This window comes from Babylonia areolata, chromosome 7, assembly GCF_041734735.1.
Source record: "Babylonia areolata isolate BAREFJ2019XMU chromosome 7, ASM4173473v1, whole genome shotgun sequence".
NCBI classification, from domain to species: domain Eukaryota; kingdom Metazoa; phylum Mollusca; class Gastropoda; order Neogastropoda; family Buccinidae; genus Babylonia; species Babylonia areolata.
This window is the reverse complement of record NC_134882.1, coordinates 5,019,249-5,038,197: the sequence shown is the minus strand read 5'-3', so window position 1 is coordinate 5,038,197 and position 18,949 is coordinate 5,019,249. Positions and strand designations below refer to the sequence as shown.

Here is an 18,949-nt window from a genome sequence, read left to right as displayed (position 1 = left end):
ACATGACACCACACCAACACACGAGCTCCAAACCACAGCACATCATGCCACGCCACACAACATGACACCACACCAACACACGAGCTCCAAACCACAGCACATCACACCACGCCACACAACACCACACCACATCATGCCACGCCACACAACATGACACCACACCAACACGCGAGCTCCAAACCACACCACATCACACCACACCACACAACACCGCACCACACCAAATCACAGAAAGGCCACACCAACACACAGACACCACACCACACAACACCACACCAACACCACACCAAATCATAGCAACGCCACACCAACACACAGACGCCACACCACATCACTAAACACAAAAACCACACCACACCACACCACACCCAATCACACCTCCACCACACCACACCACACCCAACCACACCACACCACACCAAATCACAGCAACGCCACACCAACACACAGTCTCCACACTACAGCACATCACGCCACACCACACAACATCACACCACACCAAATCACACAAGCTCCACACCGCAGCACATCACATAACACCGCACATTATGGCACCTCACCGAATCACACCAACGCCACACCCAATCACACCTCCACCACACCGCACCGAATCACACCAACGCCACACCTATTCACACCTCCACCACACCGCACCAAATCACACCAACGCCACACCCGATCACACCTCCACCACACCGCACCAAATCACACCAACGCCACACCCGATCACACCTACACCACACCACACCCAATCACACCTACACCACACCAACACACAAGCTCCACACCACAACACATCACGCCACATCACATCACACACACCTACACCACACCACAGTACATCACGCTAAACCCTACCACATCACATCACACCCTCACGACACCACAGTACACCACAGCGCATCACGCCACACCATATCACAGCAACGCTACGCCAACACACAAGCACTACACCAACACACAAGCACTACACCAACACACAAGCACCACTCCAACACACAAGCACCACACCACAGCACATGAAGCCACATTACATCACATCACATCACACCAACACCACACCACACTACATCACATCACATCACACCAACACCACACCACACTACATCACATCACATCACATCACATCACACCAACACCACACCACACTGCATCACATCACACCAACACCACACTACATCACATCACATCACACCAACACCACACTACATCACATCACATCACACCAACACCACACCACACTGCATCACATCACATCACACCAACACCACACCACACTACATCACATCACATCACACCAACACCACACCACACTACATCACATCACACCAACACCACACCACACTACATCACATCACACCAACACCACACCACACTACATCACATCACATCACACCAACACCACACCACACTGCATCACATCACATCACACCAACACCACACCACACTACATCACATCACACCAACACCACACCACACCACACTACATCACATCACACCAACACCACACCACACTGCATCACATCACATCACACCAACACCACACCACACTACATCACATCACATCACACCAACACCACACTACATCACACCACACTACATCACATCACACCAACACAACACCACACTACATCACATCACATCACACCAACACCACACTACATCACATCACATCACACCAACACCACACTACATCACACCACAGTACATCACATCACACCAACACCACACCACACTGCATCACATCACATCACACCAACACCAACACCACACTACATCACACCACACTACATCACATCACACCAACACCACACCACACTGCATCACATCACATCACACCAACACCACACCACAGTACATCACATCACATCACACCAACACCACACCACACTACATCACATCACATCACACCAACACCACACCACACTACATCACATCACATCACACCAACACCACACCACAGTACACCACAGCGCATCACGCCACACCAACACACAAGCACCACACCAACACACAAGCACCACACCAACACACAAGCACCACTCCAACACACAAGCACCACACCACAGCACATCAAGCCACACTGCATCACAGCAACGCCACACCAACACACCACACAAAAACCACACCCTACACACACACCTCTCCCCGCTATCCCACCACAGGTGATCCAAGACTACAACGAGGCCCAGAAGAACACCAGCGAGTCCAAGTCTGACATCTACTGGATGAAGATCGGCGTTATCATAATGGACAACCATCTGCTGGTGCTGAACGCTTCCCGGGTGGACGGGAAGGAGGGTGGTATGACGGTGGTGGAGGTGAACCTACCCACCGGTTACGCTGTGGACCAGCAAGATGGACTGTATAACGTGGACGGCACCAGTATGGTCCAGGCCGAGTCTGATAGCCTGTTCGTGCTCTACTACGTGGAGGTGTGTGTGTGTGTGTATGTGGGAGGGGGGAAGGGTGTGTGTGTGTGTGTAGAGGGGTATAGGGTGGAGGCTTGGGGGGGATGGATGTGTGAGTGTGTGGGGGGATGTGTCTGATGGGTGTGTGGGTTGGGGGGGGCGGGGGGAGGTTGGATGGCGTGTGTGTGTTGGGGGGGGATGGGCGTGTGTGTGTGTGTGCGCGCGCGTGTGATGTGTGTGTGTTCTGTATTTGTATTTGTATTTCTTTTTATCACAACAGATTTCTCTGTGTGAAATTCGGGCTGCTCTCCCCAGGGAGAGCGCGTCGCTATACTACAGCGCCACCCATTTTTTTGTATTTTTTCCTGCGTGCACTTATTTGTTTTTCCTATCGAAGTGGATTTTCCTACAGAATTTTGCCAGGAACAACCCCTTTGTTGCCGTGGGTTCTTTTACGTGCGCTAAGTGCATGCTGCACACTGGACCTCGGTTTATCGTCTCATCCGAATGACTAGCGTCCAGACCACCACTCAAGATCTAGTGGATGGGGAGAAAATATCGGCGGCTGAGCCGTGATTCGAACCAGCGCGCTCAAAATCTCTCGCTTCCTAGGTGGACGCGTTACCCCTAGGCCATCACTCCACATGTTCGTGTGTATTTGTGTACGTGCGTGTGTGCGTGTGCATGTGTGTACGTGTCTCTCTCTCTCTCTCTCTCTCTCTCTCTCTCTCTCTCTCTGTATCTGAGTGCGTGCATCCATTGGAAGGCATAGGGCGTGTGGATTGGAAGGATATGTGTGTGACGGTATATATATATATATATATATATATATATGTGTGTGTGTGTGTGTGTGTGTGTGTTTGTGCTTACGGGGGTGTGAGTATGTTGGAAGGCATTGCAGGTGGGGGTTAGAGGAGTACATTTAAGGGGAGGGGGGAGGGAAGTTACGGGCGTGTTTGTGCGCGTGCTGGGGGTGGGGTTTTGGCGGGATTTGCGTTGATGTTTTGCATGAGTTTGTAGTGATTATGTGCATGTGTGTGTGTGCTGTGTGTGTTTGTGAAATGTATGTGGGTGTGTGTGTATATATATATATATATATATATATATATATATATATATATAAATGTGTGTGTGTGTGTGCCCAAAAAACAAACAAATCAGTTGCTCGATGTGGATGTTTCCAGATGGGAATGCAAGTGATGAACGCAACCCTCCCCCTAATAAATTCTTATGGCCAGCCTGTGAACACCAAGAGCAACGTGATCAGAATGTACGATTACTACGAGAGCGGTTAGTATTCTGGAATGGGATTTCAGGCATCATTCTGTGACGGTATATGATGTGTGCTGGCTGTCTGGATTTTATGTTTGTCTGTTTGTTATGTGTCTTTGAGAGCGGTCAATATATTGCTAAAATGGTAATAGCGAATCATTCTGCCAGATTATGATGTGCGCTGTGTGCTGATATTCCTTTTTTTCGGGGTGGATGGGTGGGTGGGTGTCTTTTTCTTTTTCTTAGCTGTTGCTGCTGCTGATTTTTTCTTTCCCAGTCTCATTTTTTGTGTTTCATTTCCCCCTCCGCCTCTCTCTCTCTCTCTCCCTTTTTTTCTTTTTCTTTCCTTCCTCCTTTCGTTTTTTTTTTCTCTCTGTCTGTCTTTCATTCTCGATTCCTTTATCTCCCACCCTCATTCTCTCATTCTTCCTTCCCTTGCCCCATTGTTTCTTTCTTTCATTTTTCTCATGGCGATCGACTTTCGTTCATGTGGCTGGCAGCCGGAAAGACGAAGCAAAGGCTTTCTCTAAGGTATGAACGAGGGTGGTAACGAGGGTTGCCAGGCCTGAGATGAACGAGGGTGGTAACGAGGGTTGCCAGGCCTGAGATACACGAGGGTGATAACGAGGGTTGCCAGGCCTGAGATGCACGAGGGTGGTAACGAGGGTTGCCAGGCGTGAGATGCACGAGGGTGGTAACGAGGGTTGCCAGGCGTGAGATGCACGAGGGTGGTAACGAGGGTTGCCAGGCCTGAGATGCACGAGGGTGGTAACGAGGGTTGCCAGGCCTGAGATGCACGAGGGTGGTAACGAGGGTTGCCAGGCCTGAGATGCACGAGGGTGGTAACGAGGGTTGCCAGGCCTGAGATGCACGATGTTTGCTTTACGTCAGGAATTTTCCTGATTCCATGTAATCAACGTTTTCAAAACGACATCTTTTTTGCGAACTTAATCGTATGCTTTACAATTAAATAAAAAAGTGCTGTTCATCCTCCCTTTGGAACCCGCACATCGGACAAGATGTGAGGGTGGGTGGATCTGTATAAAACCACCTTGGATTTGCCATTAAGCCAAGTGGTATGAGTCTAATTCTGACAGTAATTATTCTGTACCATTTATTTGTTACTGCCCTACTTCTTCTTCTTCTTCTTCTTCTTCGTTCGTGGGCTGCAACTCCCACATTCGCTCGTATGTACACGAGTGTACTTTTACGTGCATGACCGTTTTTACCCCGCCACACTCCGTATTCCGGGGTGTGCATGCTGGGTATGTTCTTGTTTCGATAACTCACCGAACGCTGACATGGATTGCAGATCTTTAACGTGCGTATCTGAACTGTTTGCGTATACACATGAAGGGGGATTCAGGCACTAGCAGGTCTGCACACATGGGAGATCGGAACAATCTCCACCCTTTACCCACCAGGCGCCTTCACCGAGATTCGAACCCGGGACCCTCGGATTGAAAGTCCAACGTTTTAACCACTCGGTTTTTGCGCCCGTCGTTACTGCCCTGATGTGTGTGTGTGTGTGTGTGTGTGTGTGTGTGTGGTGTGTGTGTGTGTGTGTGAGAGAGAGAGAAAGAGGGAGAGAGAGAGAGTCACGTGCTGGAATAATCTCTTGAACGTCACTGTCACTCCCTTTCGCGGCAGGGGGTGGACAAGAGCTGATAGTGGACTTTGACGTTGACTTCCCCACGTCCATCTGCAGCAGCCAGTCTGAATTCGGCAGCTGTGACTGGTGCGTGCGTGCGTGCGTGCGTGTGTGTGTGTGTGTGTGTGTGTGTATGTGTGTGTGTGCGTGCGTGCGTGTGTGTGTATGTGTGTGTGTGTGTTTGTGAGTGTGTGTGTGTTTGTGTGTGGGTGAGTGTGTGTGTGTTTGTGTGTGGGTGAGTGTGTGTGTGCGTGTGCGTGTGTGTGTGTGTTTGTGTGTGTGGTGGAGATGTACGTGTGGGATTGTAAGTGGGGGTGTGGGTGTAAGTGGGGGGTGTAATTGGGGGTGGGGGATGTAAGTGTGTATGTGTTTGTGAGTGTGTGTGTGTGCGTGTGTGTGTGTGTGTGTGTGTGTGTGTGTGGATGGATGGGAGTGTACGCATGCGTGTGTGGGTGTGGTGTGTGTGTGTGGGTGTATTTAAGTGTATTTGTGTGTGTTAAAGTGTATGTGTTGCGTCTGTGAGTGTGTGTATGCGTGTGTGCGTGCGCGCGCGTGTGTGTGTGTATTGAGGTGTATGTGTGAGTGTATGAGTGTGTATATTGGAGTGGGTGTTTTGTGCGTATGCGCGAGAGAGTGTGTGTGTGTTGTGTGTGTGTGTGAGAGAGAGAGAGAGAGAGGAGAATTTTGGAGAGAGATGGATATAAGAGAAGAGCTCATTTCAACTCGTTCATGAAGAAGAGCCTGTCGCTCAATGCGTTGCCTCTTTTATCTCATGTATGTCGGCTGTTAGCAAGTTTGTTTTAATCTACCTCTTCGTGTTCATCTTTTATCAACCATGCATCCACAGGCTAACCTCCTGAAAGAATTTAAATCGAAAGTTTCCATTTGTGAACTTTGATTTATTTTACTTTTCAGGTGAAAAGAAATCAAGAATGATCTGATGTGGAACTCTCAACTCCCGTGTGCATGTGACTACTTTGTTACACCTTTTTTTCTTTTTTTGTTTTTGTTTTGCACATTTTGTTTTCGCAGTCCGTTTGGTATGCTCACGACGGCTTGAGACACCGACAGTTTTTTTTTAGTGCTGAACGATTCGTGCCGCTAGCTTTCCATGACGATCTGACAAGTAGAATTAGCATTAGGTCTCTCTTCCCTCTCTCTTTCTCTTAATCTTTTCTAATCCCTTTTGGAAGTGAGTTCCTCTTACGTGAACGATCTTTTGTTTTGTTTTTCCTCTCCTGATTTCTGTGCGGTTTTGCGGTCCTTGTGTCTCTACCCATGTTGTGCATCATGTTTATTATTATTAGTCCATTATTATTATTATTATTTATTGCTGGTATTGGTTTAGTAGTAGTAGTGGCAGTACATCCCTCGTAGGCAGATTTTTTCAGCTTCAGATGTAAGGAAATTTACCGGAACTGTAGTCCTATAATCAGGGTTGTTTTCGGTTTGACCCCCCCCCCCCCCGCCCCCCTCCTCCTTCTTTCCATCTCTCTTTTTATATTCTTGTGTGGTTTTGCAGTGATTTTTTTTGTTTTTTTTGTCGTTGTTCTTCGTGCGTCATGTTCAGGTTATTATTATTATTATTATTGTTATTTATTATTATTCTCACTATCATTATTATCATGCTGTTGCATCATATTTCTTTTTCTTCTTCTTCTTCTTCTTTTTGTTGTTTGATTTTCTGTAGGTCCAAAGCACAGTAAACAAACTACAAGAAGGTTCAAACAGGAAAATAATTACATGAAAAAAAAGAACTACCCTTGAAAAGACCTCCCTTCAACGGTAAAAAAGAAAAACAAAAAAACAAATACACACACACACACAAAAAACAAAAACCCAAACAGCCGCCGACATTGCACAAGACCATTTTGATTCTCGATCGTGTTGTCACGTTCTCTCTGCATGTCTGTGTATAAAAACGTTTTTCTAAAAGTGATTATTCGCTCCACTTTATTCTTCGTCAAAACTCAAAATTCTTGCGAAGAACCGTGTCTCTCTTACCGCTTTGCTTGTGGTATTATTCTGTTGTTTGTTATTTTTCGCAAATCTGTTTGTTTTGTTTGTTGATATCGCATCGTGGTGGTGGTGGATTTGAACATGTATGTATTTTGTTAAGGACTTCTTGGTAATCAAAAAACAACAGCAACACTGTTTAAGTCTGTATGCAGACTCATTTTCAATGCGAATAAACCTTTATTTCTCTTTATTCACAAAATGCGTATTTGTATTGTTGTGTGCGCGCGCTGGTGTATGTGTGTGTGTGTGTCCCACATTTTGACTTTCGTGTATGTGTGTTCATGCTTTACACAAACAGACACGCGCGCTGCCGCGCATACACGCACGCACTAAATCTCTCCCTCTCTCTCTCTCTCTCTCTCTCATGTCGCGACTCATCTTTTGATTCAGATTATCTGCCGTTTTAATGCACTCGAAGCAACTTCCCGGGATCATTTAATTTCACACACAAACACGCACACCTCGCACACACACACACACACACACACACACACACACACACACACACACACACGCGCGCGCGCGCGCGCACACACACACACACACATACACCTCGCACACGCACACACACACACACAGAGTGGTTTTTGACTGCAAGTAAATGTTACACAGTGTTACACATGATTTTGGTTTATTCCTGATTTTTCCAGCTTGTATCACTGACAGATCCAGCGACTGGCATGTCTGCCAGGGGAGACAAAACTAGCGTGTTGTATGACAGCGTGAATCTTCTCCCTTGCGCTCACGATGGGTTGAGGTGGGACCCCAACTGCTGCACAGCGTCGCTCAAGTCGAGGACACCGGTGGAATCATTAGTTGCGGCATGTCTTGTGTACATGGCCTGCATAAGGTCGTGCGTTGGCTCGCGCGTGCCTCGGCGCGTGAGGTTATGATTGCGTAGGTACCAGTGGTCAGAGAAGTCACCGAGTTTGTTGATGAATTACGTCATAATTGTCAATTTGTTACTTGTGGTGTTTTCTCTTTTTTCCTCCTTCTTCTTCGTTCGCGGGCGCCGACTCACCACGTTCACTCGCATACACGACTAGGATTTTTTTTTTTTGATTTTTTTTTTACGTGTATGACCGTTTTTTCTTGTTGTTTTTTTTTACCTCCGCCATGTAGGCAGTTATACTCCATTTAGGGGGTTTGGGGAGGGGCTTAGCTCTTTTCGTAGCTCTGATTCAGAGTATCTGCCGTTTTAATATACTCGAAGCAACTTCCCGGGATAATTAAATTTCACACACAAACACGCACACCTCGCACACACACACACACACACAACTGTTCTTGTGAACGGCACGTTCTATGTTCGCAAGTTCAGATGCTGAATGCCAGTGTGTAGTTCAACTATAAACAAGAGAGGCAAGGCCTTCAAGACTCACTTGTGATACACTTAAAAAAAATCTAATCGTTAAAATGTTTTCTGTATTTGTTATTATAAAGTTTCGGGTTAAAAAAAGAAAAAAAGAATAGCAATGAAGGCAGACTCGAACCCCGCGTGTTCGGGTGAGAAGAAACTGTCTTACTCAATACACTATCGTGGCTCCTTAACTGACGTTCAAAAATTTAAACACGCGTTTTAAAATCGATCGCGGTATTCGCAGTGAGAACGCTGTTTTAATCATATTATTCTGGTGTATCTTGGGCATTCAAAAAATCTTTAACGGCAATTAAGAATTCTTTTTAAGTCCGCGGTAAAGAAGACGTGGCTATCACCCCAATCACACTGCAACATTTAGCCGTTTTCTCTGGATCTAGATAGATGTACAAGTTTAGTTAACCCGACGGGAATGTACACGGTCAATTCGAATTCTCTTTTATGTTCATTCTAGTTTTATAGTTTTAAAGCTGATATGAAAAATGAGTATTTTGTTAAACTAATAACATGTAGAGCCAAGTACAAGTACTTCTAAACGTCGTATGAAGTGAAAAGGACTTAATTTTGAAAAGTCAAGACTGTTTTTTTTTGTTTTTTTGTTTTGTTTTTTTTACGTTTCAACAAGGGTATTAACTCTCATGGTTTATTATTTTTAATTGTGAATTCCAACTGATTTTGTTGTATATTTTTATGGCAGTTTGGGGCATTATCCAGTCTCTGAATAAATATTTAACGGTCTCCTTCCCCAACTTTCCATCACATGTTATCGTGTATTGTCCATTGAATACAGGATTGAACGGGCAGGTCAACAACTTGAAACAAAATGGCGTCCTTCACGTTCGCGAGCTTTGAATATGTATAAATATGTGTACGCAATAGATTTTTGCCCATGACCTTCAGGGCTCAGCCAATAGATCTATAAAGTCCACTGGTAGTATTGATTTTAGTATTTTCTGAAAAAGACCACTTGGGCGAATGAACATAGTGAAAGCCCTGTACACTGAGAGTAAAACACACAAGCTTTTTATGTATTGAGTATAATTTCAATATGTAATGTTTAAGATGAGAAAGATCAGTTTAAAGCAAATTAACCCATCTAGCATTAATTACAGATTAATTTCCCTTCTTTTACTATCTGCAGCAAAGACATGCACCACAAATATAACTTCCATGCTTAGCAAAAGAAGTTCCTGTTTGAACAAAAAATGATAAAAATGACTGCTCTTGATGCTGTGTCAGAATATCAGATCAAAGTGCCAAGTTTAGAGAATAAAAAAAATATAAATATAATAGTAAATTCATTTTGCATATAATTTGGCTTCTTTTGTTTTCTTTATTTTGTGCCCATCCTAGAGGTGCAATATCGTTTTAAACAAGATGACTTGAAAGAACTGAATTTTCCCTGTTTTTGTGCCAAATTTGGTGTCAACTGACAAAGTATTGAGTAAATGGCAATGTTAAAGTTTACTACGGACACACACACACACACACACAGACAACCGAACACCGGGTTAAAACACAGACTCACTTTGTTTCCACAAGTGAGTCAAAAAGAATAAGTAAAGAAAAAGACAAACATTGACTCTCATGGTGAGGAAAAATTACCCCCATTTTGCTGCGCGCGCGCGCGCACACACCCACACACACACTCTCTCTCTCTCCATCTCTCCTGTCTCAAAATTCAGGAAAACTTCTGGTCCTAAGCAAATCACTCCCTCGCGATGTTCAAGCTGGCATTAGCAGCATTACATTAAACACACACGCGATTGCGCGCGCGCACACACACACACCCACACTTCCACCCACCCCACCCCACCCACCGCAACCCTCATACATTCTCGACGACCCTTCTCCCTGAAAAAGTACGCTCATCCAGCTGACTCGCCATTTTGCTTTTACGACTGACGGTCCCCACTGTTCACGGTAGATGGCTACTGTCAGAAGCAAAAGTCCAAGCGAAAGTCGTTATGTTAAACACAGCCACTGAAGTGTGCATGTACCTCACCACAGTGACCATGGGCTCTTGAAAGCCTGGGTCGTTCCTTGACCTCCTGGTCAACGAAGCTTGCAACTATATGTTCCGTTGGAAAGCGGCTGAATGGGGAGGCAGGGTGTGTGTGTGTGTGGGGAACAACACTAAGCTTTACTTATTTCTCGATGTGCGTTTCCCACGCTATGTGGGAGAGAGTAAAGAGAGAGAGAAAGTGTGTGGGGGGATGGGGAGCGAGGAGGGGCTTGGGGGTGGATAGAATAGGAAGGAGGGGGCGTGGAATCAGAATCTGTTATCTTAAACTGGAGAAAATGCGAGTGGCAAGGGTAGATGAAAGTGCGGGTTGAGAGCGTTTGTAAGTACACCATGAGCTAACACTCCCTTCGTGCCGAATCTTGGTGAAATGGGATGGGTGTGGCGTGAATTTGGTTATCACTTTCTGTGTGTTTCTCGACGGCGTCATTTAATTTTTTTCCCCGAACAACGGGAATACAATCCCAAGAGAAGGTACGGGTACGACGGACAAAGCGCTGGATTCTCCTCCGAGTTTACTGAGTTCGATCCCCGATGTCCGCGGATCTGGTGGGTTAAGGGAGGAGATTTTTCCGATCTCCTAGGTCAACAAATGTGCAGACCAGGTGTTCTTTGGGCCGGCCTTACTGTACTGTACTGCATTGGTTGAGAGAGGAACAACAGGACGGGTAGTGGGGGAGGGGCGGAGGGGGGTGGGGGTAGACTCACGTTCGTTGACCTGATCTGAATGAATACTGGATTGACGGGGTTAAAACGGAACACCCCCAACCCACCTTCCCCTCCCACTTCACACACACCCATACACACACACACACACACACACACACACACACACACACACACACACACACACACACACACACACACACACACACACACACACACACACACACACACACACACACACACACACACACACACACACACACACATGTACACACGCCCTCGCAGACGTAAAAACAAGGGACTGGATGACAATGGTTCGTATTTTACAACGGTAAAAATATTGATTTGTCAACCATAGTTTTATTCTTGTGGTTAATACTCCACCACATCCACCACCAGCACTTAACGACCACTAGTCCTGCCGCTGTTGCTGCTATACCTATTACAAGGCATTGAAGTAAAGGTGGTTTGCAAAACTATATGTTGAAAAAGTGTAGCTTAAACACTTAACTCTCTCCATACGAACGGCGAAAGAGACGACGTTAACAGCGTTTCACCCCAATTACCATCATCAAAATATTGCAAGCGGAAGGCTCTTATACTGAAGAGGTGAATGTTGACAAAGAATACCACAATTCTGACGACGGAAGCTGAAGGTTGGGTCATTCAGACACCCACTGGACATCCGAGGGGTCTGTGTAGAGGAGAAGAGAGGACTGGCCGTAACCAATCAATTTTGTCGCAGACCAGACATCAGCATCAGTAATCTGACAGACAGAGTTGAGGCGGGTCGCAAGGAACGTGTGTCTCCCTTCGTCGCCTTTTTGTTCTTATTCTAATTCCATTTCTCTTTGGCATAATATATACTATATTGTTCTGTAATGTCACATAATACATACATACATACATGTGGAGTGTTGGCTTATAGGTAACGCGTCCGCCTCGGAAGCGAGAGAACCTGAGCGCACTGGTTCGAATCCCATAGTTGCCAGTATTTTCTCCCCCTCCACTAGATCTTGAGTGGTGGTCTTAAACGCTAGTTATTGGGATAAGACGATAAACCGAGGTCACATCTGCAGCATGCACTCAGCGCACGTAAAAGAACCCGCGGCAACATAAGGGTTGTCCCTGACAAACTTCTGCAGAAAGATCCACTTCGACAGGAAAAACAAATAAAATTGCAGGCAGAAAAAGAAGAGGGTGGCGCTCTCGGTGTAGCGACGCGCTCTCCCTGGAGAGTACAACCCGAATTTCACACAGAGAAATCTGTTGTAACAAAAAAGAGTAATACAATACAATACATACATGAGGAATTCCGATTGCTCTCCACGGGAAGAGTTCATTGTCACAGTGCAGCGCCGTGTCAGCCCGTGTACTTGTTTTCATATCAATGTGTATTTTTCTAGAGACAATCCTTGTGTGTCGCCGTGGAATCGTTTACGTGCGCTAAGAGCTTGCTGCACACAGGACCTCGGTTTCTCGTCTCATCCTAGACTGAACGGCATCCAGAGCGCCAGTGAGGTTCAGCGAAGGCGGGAGAAAAATCCCGGTCCATATATGAGACTCTTCCTTTTCTTCGTTCGTGGGCTGCAACTCCCACGTTCACTCGTATATACACGAGTAGGATTTTATGTGTATGACCGTTTTTACCCCGCCATGTAGGCAGCCATACTCCGTTTTCGGGGGTATATGGAACTCGATCCCGTGGACGCGTGTATCGTAGTCTGACGCTTGACATAGCTGTATGCCTCACTCCTCGCTGGCCTCGTTTGGCACAGCTTCCATAAACATTGAAGGAGCGCTGAAAGAGGTTGTTCTTTCGTCTTCAGTTTAAAATCTTTCCACTTGAAGTGATATTAGACCTTCTGTCTGTCCTTCACACACACACTCTCGCTCTCTCTCTCTCACACACACACACTGTCACACACACACACACACACACACACACACACACACACTGTCACACACACACACACACACACACACACACACACACACACACACACACACACACACACACACAGGTTGTTCTTTGCTTTGTCAAATAGTTGTTTTTCTTGCTTTGTGGTCACAAAAACGGGGATCACTGGCGTCCTTGATCAACAGTGTGGTAACGTTATCAGGATCAGACTGAAAGGATTTCAGAACTTCCGACAACCCTCTGCTTCTGACTGAGATAATCTCAAAGAAGTCGCGCTTGCTCGCTCACATGACTTCGCGCGTGTGTGCGTGCGTGCGTGCGTGCGTGTGTGTGTGTGTGTGTGTGTGTGTGTGTGTGTGTGTGTGACAGTGTGTGTGTGTGTGAGAGAGAGAGAGCGAGAGTGTGTGTGTGTGTGAAGGACAGACAGGGAAAGGGAAGGTTGTCCCCACGGCTGACATCAAGAAAAAGCACCGGGGCTCCTGTTCTGACAACAAAACAACCTGTCCTTTTCAGACGCGCTGTCGCTAAATGACCCATTAAGCGTGGAGCGGCAGGGGAACCCAGAGCCAGCTGAACAGTGTGGAGGTGGTGTGGCCTGTAATCATATTACTCCAATGTTGCAGGGGATACATGTAAATCATCCCGGCTTCTTCTGCACAGCATTTTCTTTCTTCTTCTTTTTTTTTTTTTTTTCAAAACTCACACGTGACGCTGAGAAGAGAACAATCTGGATCCTTTGCTGAGATATAAGTGGTGAAATTTACAAACTAATATTACAGGGGAAATTATAAACATATATTAATTTATTTTCAGTGGAGAGTGTTACAAACACAACTGTTGTGCGCTGCGTAAACGCTGGCGGACATTTTGTAACCCCGGTTTTTTGTTTGTTTGTTTTTTTTCTCCATCACCTGCACAATTTCAGGGGAATTACTCCCACGACGCTCATTCCGAGTCCCCCATGGAAAGCCACACCCAGGTTCGTCTGTCGCAGTGTGTATCGGAGAGTGTGGAAGAACATTTTACATGTGTTTTGGTGCTTTTGATTTCCCCTTTCCTCACTCCCCTGATATGAGCAAGGCTTATGTCAATAAACCATTTGTCTTGTCTTGTCTTGTCTTGTCTTTCTGTCGCAGTCGCCAGGATGCCACACATCAGCGGAGACCTTGCGCTGCTGTGAGTCACTTTGGTGCTGGTCAGTAGTGCCTGTTTTGATTCAACGTACTTAGGACGCCACCTGCTATACCCCCTACTGTCGACAACAATCTTCTCCTTCTTCTTTCCGTTACACGACCAACATCGACTTACCGATGACTCTGTCGTGGTTCATGCATGCTGGGTATTTTCGTGTCTCCATAACCCACCGAACACTGACATAGGTTACAGGATCTTTAACGTGCGTATTTGATCTTCTGCGTGCGCATACACACGAAGGGGGTCCAGGCACTAGCAGGTCTGCACATATGTTGACCTGGGAGATCGGAAAAATCTCCACCCTTTTCCCACCAGGCGCCGTTACCGTGATTCGAACCCGGGACCCTCATATTGAAAGTCCAACGCTTAAACCACTGGGCTATTGCGCCCGTCAATCGCTGTAATCGCTGTACTCCTGTGTATTCTTTCCAAAAGAAACATGCGGTGAAGTGAATTGAAACTGGTGCACCCAGCGGGAGCTGTGTTGCTAAAAAAAAAAAATAAAAAAAAGGAAAAAACAACAACTAGGCTTATGGCCGTACATCCGTCATGTCTTTGGTGAAGCAGACTCCATTCCTGAATGCCCGCTTTACTCTTTTCTCTCTCTCAACGGCGATCGCCTCTTTCACATGAGAGCACACATGCAAGAGTCAGTCCTTCATCAAGTTGATTTCTCCCCAAGTTGCACTCCCAAAGGTGACGACCCCTCCCAAAATTGCACTCCCCAACGTTGTGACATCTCCCCAAGTTGCACTCCCCAACGTTGTGACATCTCCTCAAGTTGCACTCCCCAACGGTGTGACATCTCCTCAAGTTGCACTCCCCAACGTTGTGACATCTCCTCAAGTTGCACTCCCCAACGGTGTGACATCTCCTCAAGTTGCACTCCCCAACGGTGTGACATCTCCTCAAGTTGCACTCCCCAACGTTGTGACCCCTCCCCAAGTTGCACTCCCCAACGTTGTGACCCCTCCCCAAGTTGCACTCCCAAAAGTCACGACCCCTCCTCCTTGCACTCCCAAACGATGTTTTTATGGTCGAATTTTTAACATCGTGTTCGGATACGACAGACATGAATTCTAATTCCCAACATTTTTGTAGTTAAAAAGAAACTGAAATGACTTCTATTTCATGATTAGTTTTCACTTAAAAATGGCTAGAAAGACCAAATTTTATGTTTGATTGAAGTTCCTGTTTGAAATGTGTGTATTGGTTTCCTTGGTGTTCGGTATTGCAGACTTCCCTTCTCCTATCTTCATGGGTTGTATCACTGCCACGCGCAACCATGACCATGAGTAGGCATTCATGTGTAAGTTTTTTTATGCGTGCTTTTAAAACTCTCCCATGCGGATGATGCTAAACATTACCGTGTTTTCACAACCCGCTGTGGTGAAACATTTTTTAACCATTACTGTTCACGAAGTATTTCTGACACCGACACAGGCATTAAAAAAGTGACACAAAGAAATTAATCATGTATATATATATATATATATAAGAATCAAAACAGTCATTTTAACAAACATGTGACGGGCACAATAGCCGAGTGGTTAAAACGTTGGACTTTCAGTCTGAAAGTCCCGGGTTTGAATCTCGGCAAGGGCGCCTGGTGGGTGAAGGGTGGGGGGTTTTCCGATCTCCCAGGTCAACACATGTGCAGACCTGCTAGTGCCTGAACCCCCTTCGTGTGTATACGCAAGCAAAAGATCAAATACGTACGTTAAAGATCCTGTAATCCATGTCAGCGTTCGGTGAGCAATACAAACAAGAACATAGCCTGCATGCGCACCCCCGAAAACGGAGTATGGCTGCCTATATGGCGGGGCAAAAACGGTCATACACGTAGAAGCCCACTCGTGTACCCACGAGTGAACGTAGGAGTTGCAGCCCACGAAGGAAGAAGAAGAAGAAGAAGAAGAAGAAGAAGAAGAAGAAGAAGAAGAAGAAGAAGAAGGAGAAGAAGAAGAAGGAGAAGAAGAAGAAGAAGAAGAAGAAGAAGAAACAAATCAGTGGAAAGAAAGGCAAAACGAAACGTTTTTGAATCATGTCTGTTTACGGACATTAATAACACCGGCATGGAACGTCAGTCAGAACGGTCACTTCAAGTTTCAAGTTTTAATTATCCCTTCACTCCTATTGGAGTATGGAGGATTACTGCAAAATAATCTTTTCGTGCCCAGAACAAACATTTCCAAATACACAACAATGCCACATAAAAGTTGAGAAAACACAAATGTCTTTTAACTCCAAAAGTGTAGCTAGGCAACATTTGCAAATCTAATCATATTACTTACAGCTAAAATGACTTTTTTTGCCTCCTTTGAGCATATTACAAAAATTAAAAACCGATTTTGGAGACAAATATTTTTTAAGGAACATATCTGTTTCGTAACTGAACATAATTGGGACATTCCATTATAAAATGAAACCCATCCCCAATCACAGACATGTTACAAACCTTACAAAGCCGTAACTCTCGTGGTATGCCTTTGTGTCTCCCTGTTTCTATTTCCAGCTTATGATTACTACTTCGAAATCTGAAGAAGCTGATAACGTCTAGCATGCGGAAAGACATTAATCAAGAAACATTAGCATCAAAACAAATCTGTGCGTGAAGATCTCAGACCAGTATGTGGAAAGGCAAAGTGATACGGTTTTGAATCATTATTATCCACGGGTTATTCATAATTCACCGACTGGGACATTAATCATAAACAGTCCTGACAAAATAAATCTCTGTGTGAAAGACCTGATGGTCACACTGTCTTACAAGGTGTCGTGTTCTCCACGGCTCTCTGCCAGAGCATCGGGTTGTGTCCCCTGAGAAAAGACACACTCTTCTTTCAGACTCTCTCCCCTGAACGGTACATTAACCATGGCTGACAAGCGAACGCTAGTGTGACTGAACAGTCCGAGAATCCATGCGCACAAAAGGAACATAAATAACGCAGCGAACTAAGGCTGAGTGGAGCCGGTGGGCCCAATGGTTAGAGCCCGACTAGAGGGTCTCGGGGTTTGATTCCAGCAAGTAATGGTGATTCTTTTATACTTTCTCCGCACATTAGTTCTTTGTGGTGGTCTGGGTGCTAGTATTTCGGACGAAATGACGAAACAGATGTCCTGCGTGCGCGAAGAACAACGTACGCCGACAAGAGAGTTGTTCTCAGTAAAATCATGCTTATGAGAACGGCTTCGACGAAAACACTGTCACAGAAACAATGTGCAGGTAAAAATAGGGGAGGGGGAGAGGAATAAAATGACTGTCGCTATACTTGGCGACGTGCTCTCTCCAGGGAAAGCAATTTCGAGTTTCATACAAATGAATTGTTGTGATAAAGACGTGGCATGACAGGCTACGACACGACACGACACGACACGTCACGACATGACACGACACGACACGACACGACATGACACGACACGACACGTCACGACATGACACGACACGACACGACACGACACGACACGACACGACACGACACGACACGACACGACACGACACGACACGACACGACACGACACGACACGACACGACACGTCACATGACACGTTACGATACCTTACAATACAATATCAAACTAAATCATACCACACATATAGAACAATACAATATAATACAATGAATCTTAACTTGAGAAGACTGTTGCATCTGTCTTCAAACACACAAACAAACAAACAAAGCAAAACAAAAGGAAAACCACCCGATCCACAAAAAGAATATGGATGGCTATCGAACATTACGACGAAGCTATCCATGTGTGCATGTAAGGATGGGGTTTGAGGCGTTTTGTTTCTGAGTGAGATGTGTGTATGATTATGTTTTGTTGTTGAAAAGTCGCTTAAGAGTGCCAGAAAGCAGTCTGTAAATGTATCGTTGCCACTGTTATTATTATTATCATTATTATCACTCGTAATAGTAGTAGTAGTAGTAGTAGTAGTAGTATTCACACACAGTTCGTTTTATTATCAGTATTATTATAGTCGTCGTTGATGTTAATGTTGTTAGCGTTGTTATCATTATTCTTACTAGTAGTATATCACGGATTTAGCGCATAAGGCCCCTCCTGTACACCATTGTCACTCAGCCGTGACGATCTTGATCACACATGTACATATCTCACTTTAGTTGTTGTTTTCTCGTTTTGTTCCCCCCACCCCACCCCTCTGCTCCTTCTCTTCCCCTCCAATCCGTGTTATTCTCTGTTATTTTAGCTCTTGCACGTGCTTTACATACGTCTTACACAGGCTCGCGCTTGAAGATTCCTCACTAAGTTATAGGAGGTAAAATTTCACCTAACATACAGACATCAAAATCAATGGCTTCTAGAACTTAACGGCGTCTGGTCGCCTGGAGCTTCTACGCTCTGTGGGGCGGATAGGAGTTCCTGTTCATCCAGGTACTCCCGAAAGATCC

The 18,949-nt window shown here is 45.5% G+C and overlaps 1 protein-coding gene across 3 annotated transcripts in view; it reads left to right on the top strand.

The window, feature by feature from the left end:
• LOC143283674 (CD109 antigen-like) overlaps window positions 1-7,532 on the top strand; it is a 79,007-nt gene extending 71,475 nt beyond the window's left edge. For all 3 annotated transcript variants that reach the window (XM_076589895.1, XM_076589896.1, XM_076589893.1), the window contains exons 33-36: window positions 2,166-2,435; window positions 3,596-3,701; window positions 5,334-5,421; window positions 6,250-7,532. In XM_076589895.1, coding sequence (XP_076446010.1) covers window positions 2,166-2,435; window positions 3,596-3,701; window positions 5,334-5,421; window positions 6,250-6,253 — 468 coding nt within the window. In that variant the 3' untranslated portion in view covers window positions 6,254-7,532. The remainder of the gene's footprint in view (window positions 1-2,165; window positions 2,436-3,595; window positions 3,702-5,333; window positions 5,422-6,249) is intronic.
• The last annotated feature ends 11,417 nt before the right edge of the window (window positions 7,533-18,949 follow it).